The sequence below is a fragment of the Pelophylax lessonae genome (genome assembly GCF_965119305.1).
Source record: "Pelophylax lessonae genome assembly, chromosome: 8".
Lineage (NCBI taxonomy): Eukaryota > Metazoa > Chordata > Amphibia > Anura > Ranidae > Pelophylax > Pelophylax lessonae.
In genome coordinates this window covers 295,679,271-295,700,312 of record NC_138775.1, presented here as the reverse complement: position 1 = coordinate 295,700,312, position 21,042 = coordinate 295,679,271, and the positions used below count along the sequence as shown (strand labels likewise).

General features: G+C 45.9%; 1 protein-coding gene across 1 annotated transcript in view; it reads right to left on the bottom strand.

Moving 5' to 3' along the window:
• CCDC17 (coiled-coil domain containing 17) overlaps positions 1-21,042 on the bottom strand; it is a gene marked incomplete at its 3' end in the record, with an annotated part of 127,666 nt that overhangs the window by 16,374 nt on the left and 90,250 nt on the right. The window contains exons 23-26 of the mRNA XM_082266377.1: positions 17,004-17,101; positions 16,418-16,591; positions 6,970-7,153; positions 5,777-5,959 (exon numbers count right to left, since the gene is read on the bottom strand). Of these exons, the coding sequence (XP_082122503.1) occupies positions 5,777-5,959; positions 6,970-7,153; positions 16,418-16,591; positions 17,004-17,101 (639 nt within the window). The remainder of the gene's footprint in view (positions 1-5,776; positions 5,960-6,969; positions 7,154-16,417; positions 16,592-17,003; positions 17,102-21,042) is intronic.

The following is a 21,042-nucleotide window of genomic DNA, read 5'->3' as shown; positions in this document are numbered from 1 at the left end:
TCTTTTCAGAATATATGGGGCCTTCTTTTTTCTGGATTGGGATGTCTCTTTTCAGAATATATGGGGCCTTTTTTTCTGGATTGGGATGTTTCTTTGCTGGATGGGGATGTCTCTTTTCAGAATATATGGGGCCTTCTTTTTTCTGGATTGGGATGTCTCTTTTCAGAATATATATGGCCTTTTTTCACGATTGGGATGTCCCTTTGCTGGATTGGGACGTCTCTTTGCAGAATATATAATGCCTTCTCTTTTCTGGATTGGGATGTCTCTTTTCTGGATTGGGATGTCTCTTTGCTGGATTGGGCCATCGCTTTGCTGATTATATGGGGATGCCTCTTTGCTGGATTGGATTCATTTTCATATATTATTAAGTTATAAGAGTGTTTAAAAAAAGTGGATTCACTGAAGGACTCGGTAGGATGGCCAGTGGGCAGATTTAGTGGGATGGCCATTGAACAGGCCCTGGGGGGCCCAGGTCTAAAACTGTGTAAGGGGCCCAAACATTTTGTATGGCTGCCCTGGGAGTAGGTGACCCCCCCCCCCCCACACACACACACACACACCTTCAATCCTGCCAGGAAGTTCCATTCACACTCCCAACAATTGGATTATTGTAAGACCATGTATGCGAATTGGGCTATCTCTCCCTAAGAAGGCTTGACAAAGAGACCATGCCTTGAAACGCGTTGTTCTGGAGACTTAAGAGGCTTGCGGCAGTCCTGGACACCACCCAGAGTATTAGCAACACGTCACTTCTGACACGATTTCAGTTTTTTTCAACCAGCATACCGACACGATTGTCACCAACATTCGGCAGCCTCACCTGGTGTTTGCTGCTCAATTAAGTTTCCATCTGATGGACTTTCCCCTACTGGATTGGCCACCTCAAGAGCAAGTTACAGCGCCTCAACCTAACACCACAGGGCCACCGGGAGAGCACATAAGATTATAAGAAGACATGTTCTGTGGATATTGATTATTGTTCAGTGAACTTTTACCAATAAAATTGGACCATTGGACTCCTGTGACTGTGCTCCATTGGGACTTTCCTTTCCATTGTGGACTCACGGGTCCGGTTGGTACATGCTGGTTGTTCCTTTCCCAATTAAAAGGGAGCATTATCATCACAATTACACTATATTGTCACTATAATGTCAGAAGTATTGGGACGCCGGCCTTTACACACACATGAACTTTAATGGAATCCCAGTCTTGGTCCGTAGGGTTCAATATTGAGTTGGCCCAACCTTTGCAGCTATAACAGCTTCAACTCTTCTGGGAAGGCTGTCCACAAGGTTTAGGAGTGTGTCTATGGGAATGTTTCACCATTCTTCCAGAAGAACATTTGTGAGGAACACAGGTCTCTGTGTTCATGCAGCAAACCCCCCCCCCCCCCCAGCACCCCCTAGGCCAGTGATGGCGAACCTTGGCTCCCCAGATGTTTTGGAACTACATTTCCCATGATGCTCATGCACTCTGCAGTGTATTTGAGCATCATGGGAAATATAGTTCCAAAACATCTGGGGTGCCAAGGTTCGCCATCACTGTCCTAGGCCGTATGGGTGTCCAAACTACGGCCCCCCAGCTGTTCAGGAACTACAATTCCCATGAGGCATTGTAAATCTCTGACATTCATGACATAACTATGCATGATGGGAATTGTAGTTCCTGAACAGCTGGAGGGCCATAGTTTGGACATAGCTGCCGGACACATTTAACCCTTTGATCACCCCTGGTGTTAACCCCTTCCCTGCCAGTGTCATTAGTACAGTAACAGTACATATTTTTAGCACTGATTACTGTAGTAATGTCACTGGTCCCCCCAAAAGTGTCAGAAATGTCAGTTAGGGGTCCGATCTGTCCGCCGCAATGTCGCAGTCCCGCTAAAAATCCCTGATCCCCGCCATTACTAGTAAAAACAATAAGTAAATAAATAAAAATTACATAAATCTTTCCTGTAGTCCACAGGTGTCAAACACAAGGCCCGCGGGCCGAATGTGGCCCCCCAGGCCATTTCATGTGGCCCTCGCACCTCTCCTGCAGCTGCGGCACCCCCCTTGTCTCTGCCCCCACCTTGTCTCTGTAGTTGACAGCAGAGAGGACAGAACTCCTTTGCCAGATCAGTGCACTCCTCTGTGCAGCTGTAGAAAGGCTCCTCTTTGCCCCCCCCCCCAGGACATGGGGTGCTCTGGACATCTAATCCTACAGATATAACCGGCCCTTTGAGGGCAACCATAATGCTGACATAGCCTGTGGTGAAATGGAGTTTGACACCCCTGCCGTAGTTTGTAGACACGATAACTTTTGTGCAAACCAATCAATATACACTTATTGGGATTTTTTTTTTTATCCAAAAATATGTAGCAGAATACAAATTGGCCCAAAATTATGAAAACATTAGATTTTTACATTTTTTTTTATTGGGAATGTTTTATAGCAGAATGTGAAAAATATTGTTTTTTTTCCCCAGAATTGTCGCTCTTTTTTTGTTTATAGCGCAAAAAATAAAAATTGCACAGGTGATCAATTACCACCAAAATAAAGCTCTATTTGTGGGGGAAAAAGGACATCAATTTTATTTAGGTACGGCATTGGCAAGTGGTTTTGTTTTGGATAGATTGGAGAGGGATTAGAATGACTGTCAGGTTTTTATTGCGGTCTGTGACCCCCCTGTTAGGGAGATTCCTCCTCTCTATTTGTCCTGTTTAGCATTATCATTGAAAGTGAAAATAAAAGAAAATCCCAAATTTTGTGTTGCCCCCAGAAAAGTAATAGTGGGGAAATCTTCCAATAGGGACACTATTTCTGCTAACCGGGGGCGGGTCCAAAAATTCCCTTATTTGCAGGGAATTCCTCTCACGTTCTGTTTTGGATTTGGGACAGGAAGGGAAGGTGAATCTCCCCCATGGGGGACAGATTGGAAAAAAAAAAAAAACCTTACTCTATCCAGAATGAAAAAAAAAAAAAAAGTTTTGCCTAATTTGGGCTTGCCTAACCACTTGCCGACGGCCCGCCGCACATTTACTGCGACAGGTCGGCTCGGCTGTGCTCAGTCACATAGTACTACAGTTTAGACACAGCGGGAGGCGGGCCGTGGAAGGAGCGGCGGCGATTGCTGCTGCCCTCCCGCGATAGTCGGAGAAACCGAGAGAAGACCCGCCTGCTTATGTAAACAAAGCAGGCGGATCTTCTGTCAGACAGGGAGGGAGAGATCAGGAGTTTCAGCTAAGCTACAACCCCAATCTCTCTGTGCCTGTCACAGAACCCCCCCACCCACACAGTGAGCAAGCACATTAGGCATTTATTTAACCCCTTTGATCACCCCCAGTATTAACCCCTTCCCTGCCAGTGTCATTTATACAGTGACAGTGCATATTATTTAGCACTGATTACTGTATTGGTGTCACTGGCCCCCCCCAAAAAGTGTCAAAAATTTCAGTTAGGGGTCCGATCGGTCAGCTGCAATGTCGCAGTCCCGCTAAAAATCGCTAATCGCACTTGTGGGTCCTGGGTGGTGGGAGACTGGGTTTAATGTTCTTATTACTTGTGTACTGCTATTTTCTTTATCTTGACTTTAAGTGAGGGTGCAACTTCCGGGGCTTTCGGCTCTCTTTTTTTTTTTTTTTTTGGGCTGAGATTGCCTTGATGTCTGTATGTGTTTAGTAGTATGTAGATGTTTAAGTTGTTTTGCGCCGGGGTATGTCCCGTTTGGCGCTCTGTTTGTGTCTTTTTGTTCAAAATTTTCAATAAACAGAATTAAAAAAAAAAAAAAAAAAAATCGCTGATCGTGGCCATTACTAATAAAAAAAATAAAATAAATAAAAAGTCGAAAAATCTATCCCGTAGTTTGTAAATACTATAACTTTTGCGCAAACCAATACGCTTTTTGGGATTTTTTTTTTTTTACCAAAAATATGTAGCAGAATACAAATTGGTCTAAACTGATAAAAAATTTAATTTTTACATTTTTTTTTATTGGGAATGTTTTATAGCAGAAAATAATATATTTTTTTTAAATTGTCGCTCTTTTTTTGTTTATAACGCAAAATCTAAAAATCACACAGATGATCAAATACCACCAAAAGAAAGCTCTGTTTGTGGGGGGAAAAATAGGACAACAATTGTATTTGGGTACAGCGTCGCACGACCGCGCAATTTTCCATTAAAATAACGCAGTACCGAATCGCAAAAAAATGGCCTGGTCATTAAGGGGGTAAAACCTTCCGGGGCTGAAGAGGTTAAGCTGGGTACACATTATACAATTTTCTTTCGATTTTTTTCCTTTAGACTTACCAAAACCATATAAAATGAGGTCAGACCTAAATACTTTTCGTTTGTATGGCTCTTGCACTACATAGTTGAAGGTAAATCTAAAGGAAATCTACCAAAAAAAGTTGTATAGTGTGTATCCAGCTATACTTTGGGGGGGGGGGGGCACTTTACAGCTGACCCAACTACTATTACTGTATATAAAATATTTTAAAAATGGAGTGAATGCTTTCCATACAACTAATGTAATATACAGGTCTTTTTTTCAGCGGGAACACGGGGGAACGCAGTTCCGGCACCTCCAGGGGGTGCTGGAAGGTCTACTAATGCTGGCTGCTGGGGGATCTATTGTTGCTGGAGGGGATCTGTTTTTGCATGGCAATCTATTGTTGCTGGTGGAGGATCTTTTGATACTGGGGGTTAATTGTTGCTGGAAGGGATCTACTGTTGCTGGCTGCTAGAGAGTCTATTAATGCTGGCTGCTGTGAGATCTTTTGCTGCTGCCGGGGGTCTACTGCTGCTGGGGGGGGGGTCTATTGCTGCTGGCTGTGGGGGATCTATTTTATTACTTTTCTTGTTATCATACCCAAATTCCAATACAAATTTATACTTGGCTCTATATTCTCTACAAGAGGCTGTATTGGAAGCTGGGTAGGGGGTGGAACCAAGGGTCAGTGCTCGGAGGTGGCTAGGGGTGGAACCAAGGGTCAGTGCTCGGAGGTCGGTAGGGGTGGAACCAAGGGTCAGTGCTCGGAGGTCGGTAGGGGTAGAACCAAGGGTCAGTGCTTGGAGGTGGGTAGGGGTAGAACCAAGGGTCAGTGCTTGGAGGTGGGTAGGGGTGGAACCAAGGGTCAGTGCTCGGAGGTCGGTAGGGGTAGAACCAAGGGTCAGTGCTCAGAGGTCGGTAGGGGTGGAACCAAGGGTCAGTGCTCGGAGGTCGGTAGGGGTGGAACCAAGGGTCAGTGCTCGGAGGTCGGTAGGGGTGGAACCAAGGGTCAGTGCTCGGAGGTCGGTAGGGGTGGAACCAAGGGTCAGTGCTTGGAGGTCGGTAGGGGTAGAACTAAGGGTTAGTGCTCGGAGGTCGGTAGGGGTAGAACCAAGGGTTAGTGCTTGGAGGTCGGTAGGGGTAGAACCAAGGGTTAGTGCTCGGAGGTAGGTAGGGGTAGAATCAAGGGTCAGTGCTTGGAGGTGGGTAGGGGTGGAACCAAGGGTTCGTGTTTGGAGGTGGGTAGGGGGGGCGGAGACACAAAGTAACTTAGAAGGGGGAGTTCCTGCACCTATTCTCTAAGAAAAAAAGCTCTGGTACTATATAATATTACTGACACATAACACATTAATCTGATCTGAGGAATTAGGGACCTTCCTGTGGTTCTCTTATTTTTCTTCTGGACCAATGTTGCTGGTTGGAAGTCTGACCTCTGTCTATCTTCCTTCTGACCAGATTCTTATGTCACCATACAGAACACACATCAACAAGTATTAATGCAGAATATATTCTGATACCCACCTTGAATCCGTCCCTCCAAACTGGACAGTTCTGACTACTATCTAAATCAATGTCATGCACAGGGACGGCATGGTCATACTTCATCCACGGGTCTCCGTAGTAAAGCGCAGCAGGAGGGTTAAAGCAGATATGAGCCACCGTGAACCCCAACCAGGGAAGGTTCTGAGCTGTGTCCACTGAAACCTGCAGATTAGTAAAAATATAGCATATGGATATGTGTGATCTAAAAAGTATCCCCATGTGCCAACATTATAGAATGTTAGCAACTTTTAAGGTACTGCACATAAATCAACCACCAACAGGGCCGCCATCAGGGGTACAGCCCATACAGATGTAGGGGGGCCAGGCATCCCGAGGGGCCCAGTCCCTCTGGGTTGCCCCAGGCTCCAAGTTGGCAACTCCCCTTTTGTTCATTGTCACCCCTACACTGACTCCCACTGGTGCCACCCACTGCACTGACTCCTGACTTCCATCCTGCCACTGGCCACCGCTGTCAAAATTATTGGTTGCTAGGACCACCTGGCGTCCTAGCACCCAATCATATGCATTCACAGGCCCCCGCAGAGGAGGAGGGGAAGAGGACTCCAGTGACAACGTGTGAAGCTCTGGTGAACTCCATGCCCAAGAGGGTTAAGGCAGTGCTGGAAAATAATGGTGGCCACACAAAATATTGACACTTTGGGCCCAATTTGGACATTTCCACTTAGGGGTGTACTCACTTTTGTTGCCAGCGGTTTAGACATTAATGGCTGTGTGTTGAGTTATTTTGAGGGGACAGCAAATTTACACTGTTATACAAGCTGTACACTCACTACTTTACATTGTAGCAAAGTGTCATTTCTTCAGTGTTGTCACATGAAAAGATAGAATGTGAGGGGTGTACTCAGTTTTGTGAGATACTGTATATGAATGAATTTCTTGAGGTTTGTAAAATTGATGATATACTGGTAGGTAGGTGGGCAAAAACTAGGAGATATCTGAGTGATAATATAATATTGTATGAAGTGAAATTGAACCCTTTGGAATAAAAACATTTTAAGTAAATGATTTTAGCAGAAGGCGGTAGATTTATGTATAGTGCCCTAAAAGTTCCCCATTCCTTTCAATAATTTAATGTTGAAAACTTCTATACTATAATTCACACCTCTTCTCACACCAGGCAGTCTAAATATATGTATACGCCCTCCACTCACCGCTATTCCTGATGTGACGAGATAGCGGGACACACAGCACAGCTGGAATGGTTGAGGTGCCGAATCCTTCATCTTCTCATTGAAGGTTCTCTGGACCCAATCAGAGAGTTGCAGGTCTGGCGTCATCTCCTGTCCAAAGCTGCCGGCCAAGGCGGGAATGACCTCTCTCACCTGGACCAATGACCTGCGCAGATAAAGAATGAGAGGAGTCCAAAACAAATTCTGGCGACTCAACTTTCCTGAGGAATAGGGTCACCCCTAATTATATACTTCACACCCCCAACGAGGGTGGAAACGCCCAAACCAGGAACTACAGCAAGGAGATCTCATTACCGGAAATCCCAAACAGGGGCTGACTGGCAACATTTGGCCCAGAGGGCAAGTACAAACCAGAGGCCAATGGAGAGCCTCTTCCCACTCTCCCTCTTCCTGGCCTCCTCCTGACCCCCATTCCAGGCTGAAGCTCCGTTTCAGGTACTCTCTACTCACTGGCCTAATCCAGGTTCCTGACCTGGCCACCAGGGTGGAGCTGGGACTGGAGAGTCTCCAATGGGGCATGGAACCAGCCACAGCTCATGCTGGGGGAGAGGCCTGCGCTCTGTCCTTGTCTTCATCCCACACTCAGTAGGTCAGTGGCGGGGACTTTGTACTTCTCTTCACCAGGAATTCTTTAGGCATGTCTGTGGCAGAAGCAGTGAAGCCTTTTTATGGGGCATCAGAGTGGCCCGGGGGGCAATTGCCCCCCTGCCCCCTGGGCCCAGTCCTCCCCTGATCCCAAAAGATGTAAAAAGTCAGGTGTTAAAACTCTATCTATTAGTGAAATATTAATTTTCGGTAGTGCCACTCTTTAAATCAGTTTTTAGAAGGGGAGCTCTAAAAGGACTTACAGGTTCTGGGGTTAAATGATTTGATTTTAAACCTTTGCCCTGATTTGGGAAAGTTGTCATTAAGGCTAAACTGTGCAATACACCAGTGAGTCGGCACCCAGTGCAGACCCCCCCCTTGGTACACCACTGTATGCCATTTAGACCATAGGTCCACTTTAATATCGGTCTCCAAAGAAGCTCGGAGCTTGGAGTACTGTACAAAGGAAAGTGAGTCACCCTTACAAACACAAAGGGGGTTTGCACACCCCCATTAATATTCTGAAAGCTATTGGAGGGAATGATAAGGGACTATACCCAAGATTTTGGAGGAACCCTAGTGTTCCTCCTGAGGTTGCTAGGGGTTCCTTGAGCAATGGGCAATTTCTGCCTCTCAGATAATTTCCCAATGACACCATTGCTCCTTTTAGGTATCTGTAAGGGGGTAATTCTTCCCAATGATGACAAAAGCAAGGAGCATTCTTCCTACTGACTGTCACACTAATGTGTCATGAGTTGTAGATAATTAAATAATTTTTAGCAGGAGTTCCCCGAGACCAGAAATTTATTTCAAGGGTTCCCCTGAGTTGAAAAGGTTGAGAAAGGCTGGTCTAGATGACTCTTATACCAGGGCTTGACAAATTTTCCTGAAATCTAGGAGCCAGCTAAAAAAGTTAGGAGCCAGTTTTTTTTTTTTTTTAAACTAACAACCAAGCTTTATTTAATAAAACGGATACTAAATTTACACATAAATACGACTAGAACCCTACTCTCCTCTAGCGCAATTGGATCAAAACAGACTGTCTGTCTCTTTCCATCCGATGCCATCTGATCCGATCCACGGGATGGATAGAAAATAGAACCACCATCCGTTTGTTTTTGGTGGACAGGATCAGATGGCGGCAGATTACTGCTCCATAGAGGAGAATGAAGGGTCCGATCAGGTCTGCCTGAAAAACTGACAGGCGGACCTGATCAGACAGCCCGTGTGAAAGGGGCCTTCGGCTGTGGCATGGCGATGAGGAAAAAAAAAAAAGATTATATTATATATATATATATATATATATATATATATATATATATATATATATATATATATATATTTTTTTTTTTTTTTTAATAATAATAATTGGAAAAAATATATATATTTTTTTAATAATTAAAAAAAAATATTATTTAGTTTTTACATTAAAAAAATAAATTAAATTAATAATAAATAACCACACTCCCTGTCAAAGGTAACTAACTGGACAGGGAGATGGTAATGCATTGTGAACAAACAGTGGAAACAGTAATTACAACAGTCATTACTCCCGGCCACCACAAGAGGGCGCCAGTTCCCCATTGGAAGCCTCATCTCAAGTAGGCCAAAAAGCCGGTGTTCTAAAATTTTCTTGGACCCGTGAAAAAATCAGACCTCGTCACTTCCGGTGATAGGAGTCTCAAGTGCGCATGCGCATAAGACATTATCTTGGTTTGGTAAACTTATAACACATAGCGGGCAGCTGAATGAGAGGAGGCGGGGCTGAGGTGGGACGGAAGACACCGCCGCGTCATCTGCAGAGCTGAATAGAGGAGGCGGAACGGAGGTGCGGCCGTGTAATAAATGCAGGACTTTAGGGACTCCTTGTTTTATTATCTTTAGCAATTATCGTATTATTTATCCTTAGGATTTCATTACATTTACTATTTATATAATACAAAATAAGAAATACTAAATGTAATAAAATCCTAAGGATAAATAATACGATAATTGCTAAAGATAATAAAACATAAGTAGTCGCTAAAGTCCTGCATATATTACACGGCCGCACCTCCGTCCCGCCTCCTCCACCAGCTCTGCATATGTGTCCTCCGTCTTCCGTCGCACCTCAGCCCGCCTCCTCTCAATCAGCTGTCCGCTCTCTGTTATAATTTTGCCAAACCTCGAAAAATGTCTTCTGCGCATGCGCACGGACGACTCCCATCCGCTGTTTTGTGATGCTCTGTCACCGGAAGTGACGAGGTCCGATTTTTTCACGGGTCCGACAAAATTTTACAACACCGGGGCCTCAATTTCGGACGGCCCGGAAGTCCGTGCACTCCGTGCGCGGAAGTCCGTACAAAAATGACAGGACACCCTCTGCAGGGCACCCCAGGCGCCAGGTCGCTAATTCTAGTCGCAAATGCGACCTGGCGCCCGGGTTTTGTCGAGGCCTGTCTTATACGTACATCTCAAAGATCAGAACATTCAGGGCTATGCAAGATGATTACAGCCACACACACCTACACAGGTTGAACTGGATGGACTATTGAAGTAAGTGCAAAAGGTTGAAACGGCGCTACCTTTCAAGTGATAAAGTGCCAAGCGAATAAATAAATAAATTGTGATATTATTTATATTTTATATATTGTAAAGTGCTCAAGTGATTGGTGGTCAGTGTGATGACCGATTTTTCTGACTCCAAAATAATGCACACAATTGGGTGCAAAGTGCTAGTGCAAATGAATCAATAAAGAATAAATAAATAAAGAAACAGTGCGTTTTATTTTAAAAGAAACCTGCTGTTAAACAGTGTGATACGCCAGTGATAATTGTGATAAATTATTCATAAAACCAATCTGATAAATAAATATATTCCAGCTCTTCTTGATAAAGAGTAACCAAAGATCCAAATAAGAACTGAAAAAATATATATAAGTGAATAGGCAAGTGATAAAAGAAAACCTTTGGTTGCAGTTCACCAGTGTGACCACTTGGTGTCGCACCTCTTATACAACCTGCTTTATACTAGATGCTGTGGGACCGATGTAGTAGTATCCAGGGGTTCCTCCGATGTAATTCCCTCTTTGTTCCTCAAAGATATGTAAAGAGAGCTCCAGCAGACATCCTCTGACGAAACGCGTAGGGTGGAGTCATACGTCATTACGTCACTTCCGGTTTTGGAGCTAGGGCCGTGGAACGCGGAAGCTTCCCGGCTTCTCTACTGATCGTGGACAGCCGTAACTGTGAGTCACTACCTTCGCTATTTGTGATTGCACTGTATACTATACCAAGGGGTTCCCTCTCTCTCTCTTTACATATCTTTGAGGAACAAAGAGGGAATTACATCGGAGAAACCCCTGGATACTACTACATCGGTCCCACAGCATCTAGTATGAAGCAGGTTGTATAAGAGGTGCGACACCAAGTGGTCACACTGGTGAACTGCAACCAAAGGTTTTCCTTTATCACTTGCCTATTCACTTATATATATTTTTTCAGTTCTTATTTGGATCTTTGGTTACTTTTTATCAAGAAGAGCTGGAATTTATTTATTTATTTATCAGATTAGTTTTATGAATAATTTATCACAATTATCACTGGCGTATCACACTGTTTAACAGCAGGTTTCTTTTAAAATAAAAAACTCACTGTTTCTTTATTTATTTATTCTTTATTGATTCATTTGCACTAGGACTTTGCACCCTATAGTGTGCATTATTTTGGAGTCAGAAAAATCGGTCATCACACTGACCACCAATCACTTGAGCACTTTACAATATATAAAATATAAATAATATCACAATTTATTTATTTATTCACTTGGCACTTTATCACTTGAAAGGTAGCGCCGTTTCAACCTTTTGCACTTACTTCACTATCTTAACCCTTAGGGGTTGGTTGTTGGCAGCTTACACCTTACAAATTAAGATATATTTATCACAAACTCCATAGCGCTGGTCACTTCTGTTTATCTCATTTTGGATGGACTATTGTCTTTATTCAACCTCACATACTATGTAACTATGTAAGATAAAGGAAGGCCTGGTGATGTGGTGTATCTGGATTTTGCAAAGGCATTTGATACCGTTCCCCACAAACGTTTTTTACCAACTGAGGTCTGTCGGCATGGACCATAGAGTGAGCCCCTGGATTGCAAACTGACTACAGGGGCGGGTCCAAAGGGTGGAGATAAATAGCGAGTACTCGGAATGGTCCAGTGTGGTAAGTGGGGTCCCCCAAGGATCTTTCCTGAGACCAATTCTGTTTAATTTATTTATAAACTATATAGAGGATGGGATAAACTGCTCAATCCCAATAATTGCAGATGATACAAAGCTAAGCAGGGCCATAACTTCTGCACAGGATGTGAAAACCTTACAATAGGACCTAAATAAAATAACGGGGTGGGCAACTAAATGGCAAATGAGGTTTAATGTTGAAAAATATAAGGTAATGCATTTGGGTGCTAAAAATACAAATGCAAGTTACTCACTAGGGGGGAGAACCTCTGGGGGAGTCTAGGATGGAGAAAGATCCTAGGGTCCTAGTAGACAACAAGCTCAGCAATGGCATGGAATGCCAAGCTGCTGCAAGCAAAGCCAACAGAATACTGGCATGTATTCAGATTCACTCCAGAGATAAAACAATAATTCTCCAACTCTACAAGACTCAAAAATACAAATGCAAGTTACTCGCTGGGGGGAGACCCTCTGGGGGAATCTAAGATGGAAAAGGACCTGGGGGTACTGGTAGACAACAGGCTTGGCAGTGGCATGCAATGCCAAGCTGCTGCAAGAAAAGCCAACAGAATACTGGGATGTATAAAAAAGGGGATTCACTCCAGAAATAAAACGATAATTCTCCCACTCTACCAGACTCAAAAATACGAATGCAAGTTACTCGCTAGGGGGAGAATCCCTGGGGGAATCTAAGATGGAAAAGGACCTGGGGGTACTGGTAGACAACTAGCTCAGCAATGACATGCAATGCCAAGCTGCTACAAGCAAAGCCAACAGAATATTGGCATGTATTCAGAAGGGGATTCACTCCAGAGATAAAACAATAATTCTTCAACTCTACAAGACTCAAAAATACAAATGCAAGTTACTTGCTAGGGGGAGAATCCCTGGGGGAATCTAAGATGGAAAAGGACGTGGGGGTCCTAGTAGACAACAAGCTTAGCAATGGCATGCAATGCCAAGCCGCTGCAAGCAAAGCTAACAGAATATAGGCATGTATAAAAAAGAGGATTCACTCCAGAGATAAAACGATAATTCTCCCACTCTACAAGACTCCAAAATACGAATGCAAGTTACTCGCTAGGGGGAGAACCTCTGGGGGAATCTAAGATGGAAAAGGACCTGGGGATACTGGTAGACAACAAGATCAGCAATGGCATGCAATGCCAACAGAATACTGCCATGTACAGTATAAAAAAGAGGATTCACTCCAGAGATAAAAGGATAATTCTCCCACTCTACAAGACTCAAAAATATGAATGAAAGTAACTTACTAGGGGGAGAACCTCTGGGTGAGTCTAAGATGGAAAAGGACCTGGGGTCCTAGTAGACAACAAGATCAGCAATGGCATGCAATGCCAAGCCGCTGCAAGCAAAGCCAACAGAATACTTGCATGTATTAAAAAGGGGATTCACTCCAGAAATAAAGAGATTATTCTCCCACTCTACAAGACTCTGGTCCGGCCACATCTGGAGTATGCTGTCCAGTTCTGGGCTCCGGTCCTCAGGAAGAATGTGCTGGAACTGGAGAGAGTCCAGAGAAGGGCAACAAAGCTGATAAAGGGATTGGAGGATCTCAACTATGAGGAAAGACTACAAGCATTGAACTTATTCTCTCTCTTTAGAGGAGACGATGAGAGGGGATATGATATCAATGTACAAATACTGTACTGGTGACCCTAGCAAAGGGAACAAGCTATTCAATGAAAGGGAGTTTAACCACTTGTCGACCAGCCGCCGTCAAAATACCACAGCGGGTCTGCAGATTCCCGCGAATTGCGGTACCTATATGGCGGTTCGCAGGAGCGATCCTGGGGGTGCACGCCCGCCCTGCATTAACCACAGGGAAAGCTGATGCATGGGGCCGGCGGCCACGATTGCCGCCGGGCACCCGTGACCACTCCCTATTGAGAGAGAACGATGGTCTGCTGATGTAAACACAGCAGACCGTTGTTCTTTCAGTATTCAACACAGAGCTCCTGTGTTCCTCCTTTTTAGAAACACCGGTCTCTGTGTTGATATTACAAGCCCATGCCCCCCTCAGTTAGAAAGCACCCCCTAGGCTCACATTTAACCCTTTGATCGACCCTGGTGTTAACCCCTTCCCTGCCAGTTTCATTAGTACAGTAACAGTGCATATTTTTAGCACTGATTACTGTAGTAATGTCACTGGTACCCCCAAAAGTGTTAGGGGTCCGATCTGTCTCCCGCAATGTTGCAGTTCCGCTAAATAAATATAATAAATAAAATAAATAAAAATGACATAAATCTTTCCCCGTAGTTTGTAGACGTGATAACTTTTGTGCAAACCAATTAAAATATGCTTAAAAGAAAAAAAATATGCTTATTGGGAATTTTATTTTACCAAAAATATGCAGCAGAATACAAATTGGCCTAAAATGATGAAAAAATTTTATTTTTTATTTTTTATTTTTCTTGGGAATGTTATATAGCAATTTTTCAAAATTGTTATTTTTTTGTTTATAGCACAAAAAATAAAAATTGCACGGGTGATCAAATACCACCAAAAGAAAGCTCTATTTGTGGGAATAAAAGGACATCAATTTTATTTGGGTACAGTGTCCCAGGACCGCGCAATTGTCAGTTAAAATAACACAGTGCTGAATCGCAAAAAATGGCTTGGTCATTAAGGGGGTAAAACCTTCCGGTCCAGAAGTGGTTAAGGTTTGCATTCTATGCATTAGGATGAAAACCTTCTGTGATGCAGCTGCCCCCCAGACCCTCCCCCTTTTTCTTACCTGAGCCCGATCCGATCCAGTGATCGGGCTCAGTGAAGGGTTAAAATCTGATCTAGAAGTGGTTAATAAGACATGAAATTCACTGAAATTGGAGGAGAAGCAGTTTAATTTTAAACTGAATAGAGGGTTCTTTACTGTCAGAGCGTTAAGGATGTGGAGTTCTCTTCCACAAGCAGTGGTGTCAGCAGGGAGTGTTGATAGTTTAAAAAAAAATTATTAGATGGGCACCTTAAAGACCACAGCATACAGGAATATACAATTGTGGTGGTACTCACCGTCACTGGGAGTGAAGACAGATACTTAATGGTTTGGATTACTCAAATGGGACAGTAATATTTGTCAACAATATATCTCAAAGAATATACAAAGTCTCTGGGACTCTAGGCATAGCTGCCTATTGCCAATAAGGCTTCACACCGTCAGACTCATTATCATCAGCTAGACCACTTGTCTTCCACAAATTGTAATTATGCTGATTTACTCTGTGTTTATACTTATAATAATGTATATTGTATTTTGTGTCAGAGACAGGCTCTCCCTATTGTTTGTCTATTGAGGTGTGATGTGGATTCTGTTAAGCCTGTCTGTCCCATTGTTAATTGTTAATAAACTCACATGCAGTATTGTGTCTGTCCAGATGGCTAGATAATTAGTTCAGGTTAATTCTATTTCTGTATACAATTTCATCTGCATATGATAACGTAATCAGGCAACCCCTGACCCGATGGGGTAATTTGATCTCAGGAGGGGGATGTGCTCAAGTGTGTATAAACTAAGTGTGAAACTGTTCAATAAAGAGAAGGTTCCTTAACTTGTACAAGCTAAGTTGTCGGCTAGCTTTGTATGGGGGTGGCTAGGATTTGATATCTACAGTATGTTCACGACCGGGAGGAAGTCGTATACTGACGGAAGTCCACAAGTACAGTGTTGGTTGCAGTTCCTGTCAGGGAAGGGGTTTGAGGAGAACTGACAGATGGCCGTGCTAACGCACGCATGCGCATTAGCGAAAGGTACGTGATGGCGAATTGGTGTACGCAATGGCCCATTGGCATACGCCACGGTACGTCCTAATTACCAGTATCTTCTGGCCTATATAAAGTCAGCACTGGCTATCTCTCATTGCTGGATTATCTTCAGCTAGTATCCTGTGTTTCCTGTGCCTTGAACTTCAGCTTGATTACCCGTTACCGACCCGGCTATCCCTGACCTGCTCTGGCTTCTCTCCTGGCTCTGAACCCGGCTTGCTTTACGGACTTGTTCCTGCCTATTCCTGATTGCCTTCCCGTGTTTGACCCTGGCTTGATCCAGACTACTCTACCTGCCTCTGCTTCTGATTGACCTCCCGTGTTTGACCCTCGGCCTGGCTACTGACCCTGCTTTGCATTGACCTGCCTGCATTTCCAGTGATTTATTGCTTGTGACCACCTTCTCCATTGCGGATCCGATTCTTCCAGCAGCTTCACTTGCAGGCAAACCGTGCACCATTGGGCGTAGCACCCTCTGACACCATCTCCAGAGGTACTCTGCACTCAGCCACAAGGGGAGCCCTCTAGTCACCTCAGCCTCCAACCTGAGTCCTGAAAGTTCTGTTACAACAATGTACTAAACACACACACCCGTTCACACACCACAGGTTGAACTGGGTGGACTGGTGTGTTTTTTCAACCTTATTGACTATGTAACTATGTAACCCCATTTGGTGAGAATGCCCTTGGATGGAAATGAAGCTCGGACCCCAGTGTTGAAAGGAACACGTTTTACCCATTTTTCCCATGGTTCTGCATTTAGATAAACATTCAAATTCATCAAGCCTATGGATAAACATTTCACCCTCCTATTTACCGGCTAGCCATGGCTTTGTACAGGCGAATTTCTCCCGGGGAGGGCTGGGCCGTGTCTGAGTAATAAACCCTCTGCGAATATTCGGGGCGCTCCTCGATGGCTGTGGGCTCCTCTGCATTATGCTGGATTTTTCCTTTCTGGATCCGGATGAGTAATGTGGCGCACGCAACAATTCTGGGAAAGGGAAAGAGAGAAGAACTTTAATAGAAGCCAATATCTCGTGTCAAATATTGCTAAGTAGTGATCGACCGATATCGTTTTTTCGTTGCCGATACAAATATTTTGGCCAATTCATATCGGTATCGGCCTAAATAGGCCGATATTTTCATACATTTAAAACATTTTTTATTTTTTTTAGCACTTGACAGGTACTCTTGTGGAGGGATCTGGGAGTCTAAAAGACCCCAAACCCCTCCTCTGCACTTAAAAGCATTCAAAACGCCAAATTTGGCTGTTTTGAATGCTGTCATTTTTTTAATCTGGCGCCGAGTACCCGGAAGTGATGTCATGACATCACTTCTGGGTTTTTGCATGGAGACCCGATCAGAGCCAAATATATATATATATATATCAATTCTGTGCTCACCGCCCAGGGGATGCCAGTGACTCCACAGAGAAGGGACGGTCGGTGGGGGGAGACATGTGATACAAGCGGATTTGGTGACCCCCTTCGTTTAACGAAACCTGAAAAATATACAATATAGTTAGAGATGGGGCGCTGCTTTCTACCATTCAGAGTGAGAGTTTCTCTACAAAGGGGACACCTACCCCACCCCCTTCCCCTTCCCAACCCGTCCTATGTCTGCCCTCCCCCTCCAAACTACTCATCCCATCCCTTCCCAACCCATCCTATGCCTGCCCCTCCCTCCAAACTACTCATCCCATCCCTTCCCAACCCATCCTATGCCTGCCCCTCCCTCCAAACTACTCATCCTATCCCTTCCCAACCCGTCCTATGCCCGCCCCTCCTCCCCTCCAAACTACTCATCCCATCCCTTCCCAGCCCGTCCTATGCCTGCCCCTCCCTCAAAACTACTCATCCTATCCCTTCCCAACCCGTCCTATGCCCGCCCCTCCTCCCCTCCAAACTACTCATCCCATCCCTTCCCAGCCCGTCCTATGCCTGCCCCTCCCTCCAAACTACTCATCCCATCCCTTCCCAACCCGTCCTATGCCTGCCCCTCCCCTCCAAACTACTCATCCATTCCCATCCCTTCCCAACCCTTCCTATGCCTGCCCTCCCCTCCAAACTACTCATCCCATCCCTTCCCAACCCTTCCTATGCCTGCCCCTCCCCTCCAAACTACTCATCCCATCCCTTCCCAACCCATCCTATGTCTGCCCCTCCCTCCAAACTACTCATCCCATCCCTTCCCAACCCTTCCTATGCCTGCCCCTGCCCTCCAAACTACTCATCCCATCCCTTCCCAACCCGTCCTATGCCTGCCCCTCCCTCCAAACTACTTATCCATTCCCATCCCTTCCCAACCCTTCCTATGCCTGCCCCTCCCCTCCAAACTACTCATCCCATCCCTTCCCAACCCGTCCTATGCCTGCCCCTCCCTCCAAACTACTTATCCATTCCCATCCCTTCCCAACCCGTCCTATGCCTGCCCCTCCCTCCAAACTACTCATCCCATCCCTTCCCAACCCGTCCTATGCCTGCCCCTCCCCTCCAAACTACTCATCCATTCCCATCCCTTCCCAACCCTTCCTATGCCTGCCCTCCCCTCCAAACTACTCATCCCATCCCTTCCCAACCCTTCCTATGCCTGCCCCTCCCCTCCAAACTACTCATCCCATCCCTTCCCAACCCATCCTATGTCTGCCCCTCCCTCCAAACTACTCATCCCATCCCTTCCCAACCCTTCCTATGCCTGCCCCTCCCCTCCAAACTACTCATCCCATCCCTTCCCAACCCGTCCTATGCCTGCCCCTCCCTCCAAACTACTTATCCATTCCCATCCCTTCCCAACCCTTCCTATGCCTGCCCCTCCCCTCCAAACTACTCATCCCATCCCTTCCCAACCCATCCTATGTCTGCCCCTCCCTCCAAACTACTCATCCCATCCCTTCCCAACCCTTCCTATGCCTGCCCCTCCCCTCCAAACTACTCATCCCATCCCTTCCCAACCCGTCCTATGCCTGCCCCTCCCTCCAAACTACTTATCCATTCCCATCCCTTCCCAACCCTTCCTATGCCTGCCCCTCCCCTCCAAACTACTCATCCCATCCCTTCCCAACCCGTCCTATGCCTGCCCCTCCCCCTCCAAACTACTCATCCCACCCCTTCCCAACCCCTCCTATGTCTGCCCCTCCTCCCCTCCAAACTACTCATCCCATCCCTTCCCAACTCATCCCATCCTATGTCTGCCCCTCCTCCCCTCCAAACTACTCATCCCATCCCTTCCCAACCTGTCCTATGCCTGCCCCTCCCTCGAAACTACTCATCCCATCCCTTCCCAACCTGTCCTATGTCTGCTCCTCCCTCCAAACTACCCATCCTTTCCCCTCCCAACCCGTCTTATGCCTGCCCCTCCCCTCCAAACTACTCATCCCATCCCTTCCCAACCCGTCCTATGCCTGCCCCTCCCCTCCAAACTACTCATCCCATCCCTTCCCAACCCATCCTATGCCTGCCCCTCCCCTCCAAACTACTCATCCCATCCCTTCCCAACCCATCCTATGCCTGCCCCTCCCTCCAAACTACTCATCCCATCCCTTCCCAACCCATCCTATGCCTGCCCCTCCCCTCCAAACTACTCATCCCATCCCTTCCCAACCCGTCCTATGCCTGCCCCTCCCCTCCAAACTACTCATCCCATCCCTTCCCAACCCATCCTATGCCTGCCCCTCCCTCCAAATTACTCATCCCATCCCTTCCCAACCCATCCTATGCCTGCCCCTCCCCACCAAACTACTCATCCCATCTCTTCCCAACCCATCCTATGCCTGCCCCTCCCTCCAAACTACCCATCCTTTCCCCTCCCAACCCGTCTTATGCCTGCCCCTCCCCTCCAAACTACTCATCCCATCCCTTCCCAACCCGTCCTATGCCTGCCCCTCCCCTCCAAACTACTCATCCCATCCCTTCCCAACCCATCCTATGCCTGCCCCTCCCTCCAAACTACTCATCCCATCCCTTCCCACTGGCTCTCATTACTTCCCAACTCCCCAACACTAGACCCTTACCTGTCCCTCTATACCCTGAAGTAACTCCGTCCATTATCCTCAGTGCACCTCCACCTACCCCCCTTTTCTGGCGCAACACACACCCCCTGGCCCATACCCCCTTTAGGCCCCTTTTACACTTGAAAGTGTCACCAACTTTGCCGCAGGACTTTGACTTTCATCCAATAGGAGAGTTACTGCATGCTTAGGTTAGTTAGCAGCTTAGTTAATTCCAGGTTGCGCCTTTTTTCTTTCTTTTGGCCAGGCATTCCCAATAATAAGAGGGTGTGCACACTTATGCAGCCACATTATTAATTTTTTTTTATTTTTACCCCCCCCCCCCTCTAAAAGATTTCAGTTTGTTTTTCAACTGAGTTGTACAGTTTATACGTCAAATTTAAGGTAGAAAAAGTTCTGAAATGATTTATCTTTGTCTCATCTTTTCACATCACAGAAAACTGACATTTTACCAGGGGTGTGTAGACTTTTTATATCCACTGTAAATACATGTACAAACATTTGTAAAGCCAGGCCTTTTATTTTTAGCGGGAACATGGGGGAACGCAGTTTCAGTGATCTGTAGAATAATGCAGATAAGTCAGGTAATGCCTCCGACGATCTGCGCATGCGCAGTAAGTAACGTTACGTCATCTGATCTGCCGATCAGCTGGTGTGACGTCACTACTGTGCAAGCGCAGATTGTTGGAGGTGTTATCCGACGATCTGCAATAATCTACAGAACACCGGCACCTCTTGGATCTCATCCGGCTTTGGGATTTATTGCTTGCCGTGCCGGACCCCGGTCTGTCAGCTACCTCTGACCTGGGATGGGGAAGCTGTGATAGAAGACTGGAGTGTATGCAATGCCGAGCCTGTACGAATCTTTTACATTGTCACCTCTAACGATCTCCTGACTGAGATATTCTGGAGCCATCACAAATGGCGGCTGTGCTGCCTTCATTGAGGCTCTGTTCACATATTGGCGTCTCGGATCGCGGGCAGAATCCTGAATCATTGTAGATCGCTGGACGCCCGTGCGATTCCCGTGACTTGCAATGGCTATAAAATATGCACTGTCACTGTAAAAATGACACTGGCAGGGAAGGGGTTAACTTTTATTGGTGATCAAGGTGTTAATGTATGCCTGGTGCCTACTGACGTGTGTGGGGGGAGGGGGTTGTGTGATCACCGCCGCTCCTCCCCTGGCCCGACTCCCGCTGTGACTAAATACAGTGGGAGCGAGCCTCCGGCTGCGCGCGCGCGTCGCCCACAAGGGGAGGAGTCCGGCTATGTAGACCTACGTCGCTGGACGATAACGAATCACTTTGCCGCAGTACGCTCAATGTGAGCGGTCGGCAAGTGGTTAAGGGGGCGAATTCTTCCGGTCCAGAAGTGGTTAAAAAGCGTACATAGAATAACACTGAGTTATGATAAAGCTGACCTCCATACTCCAC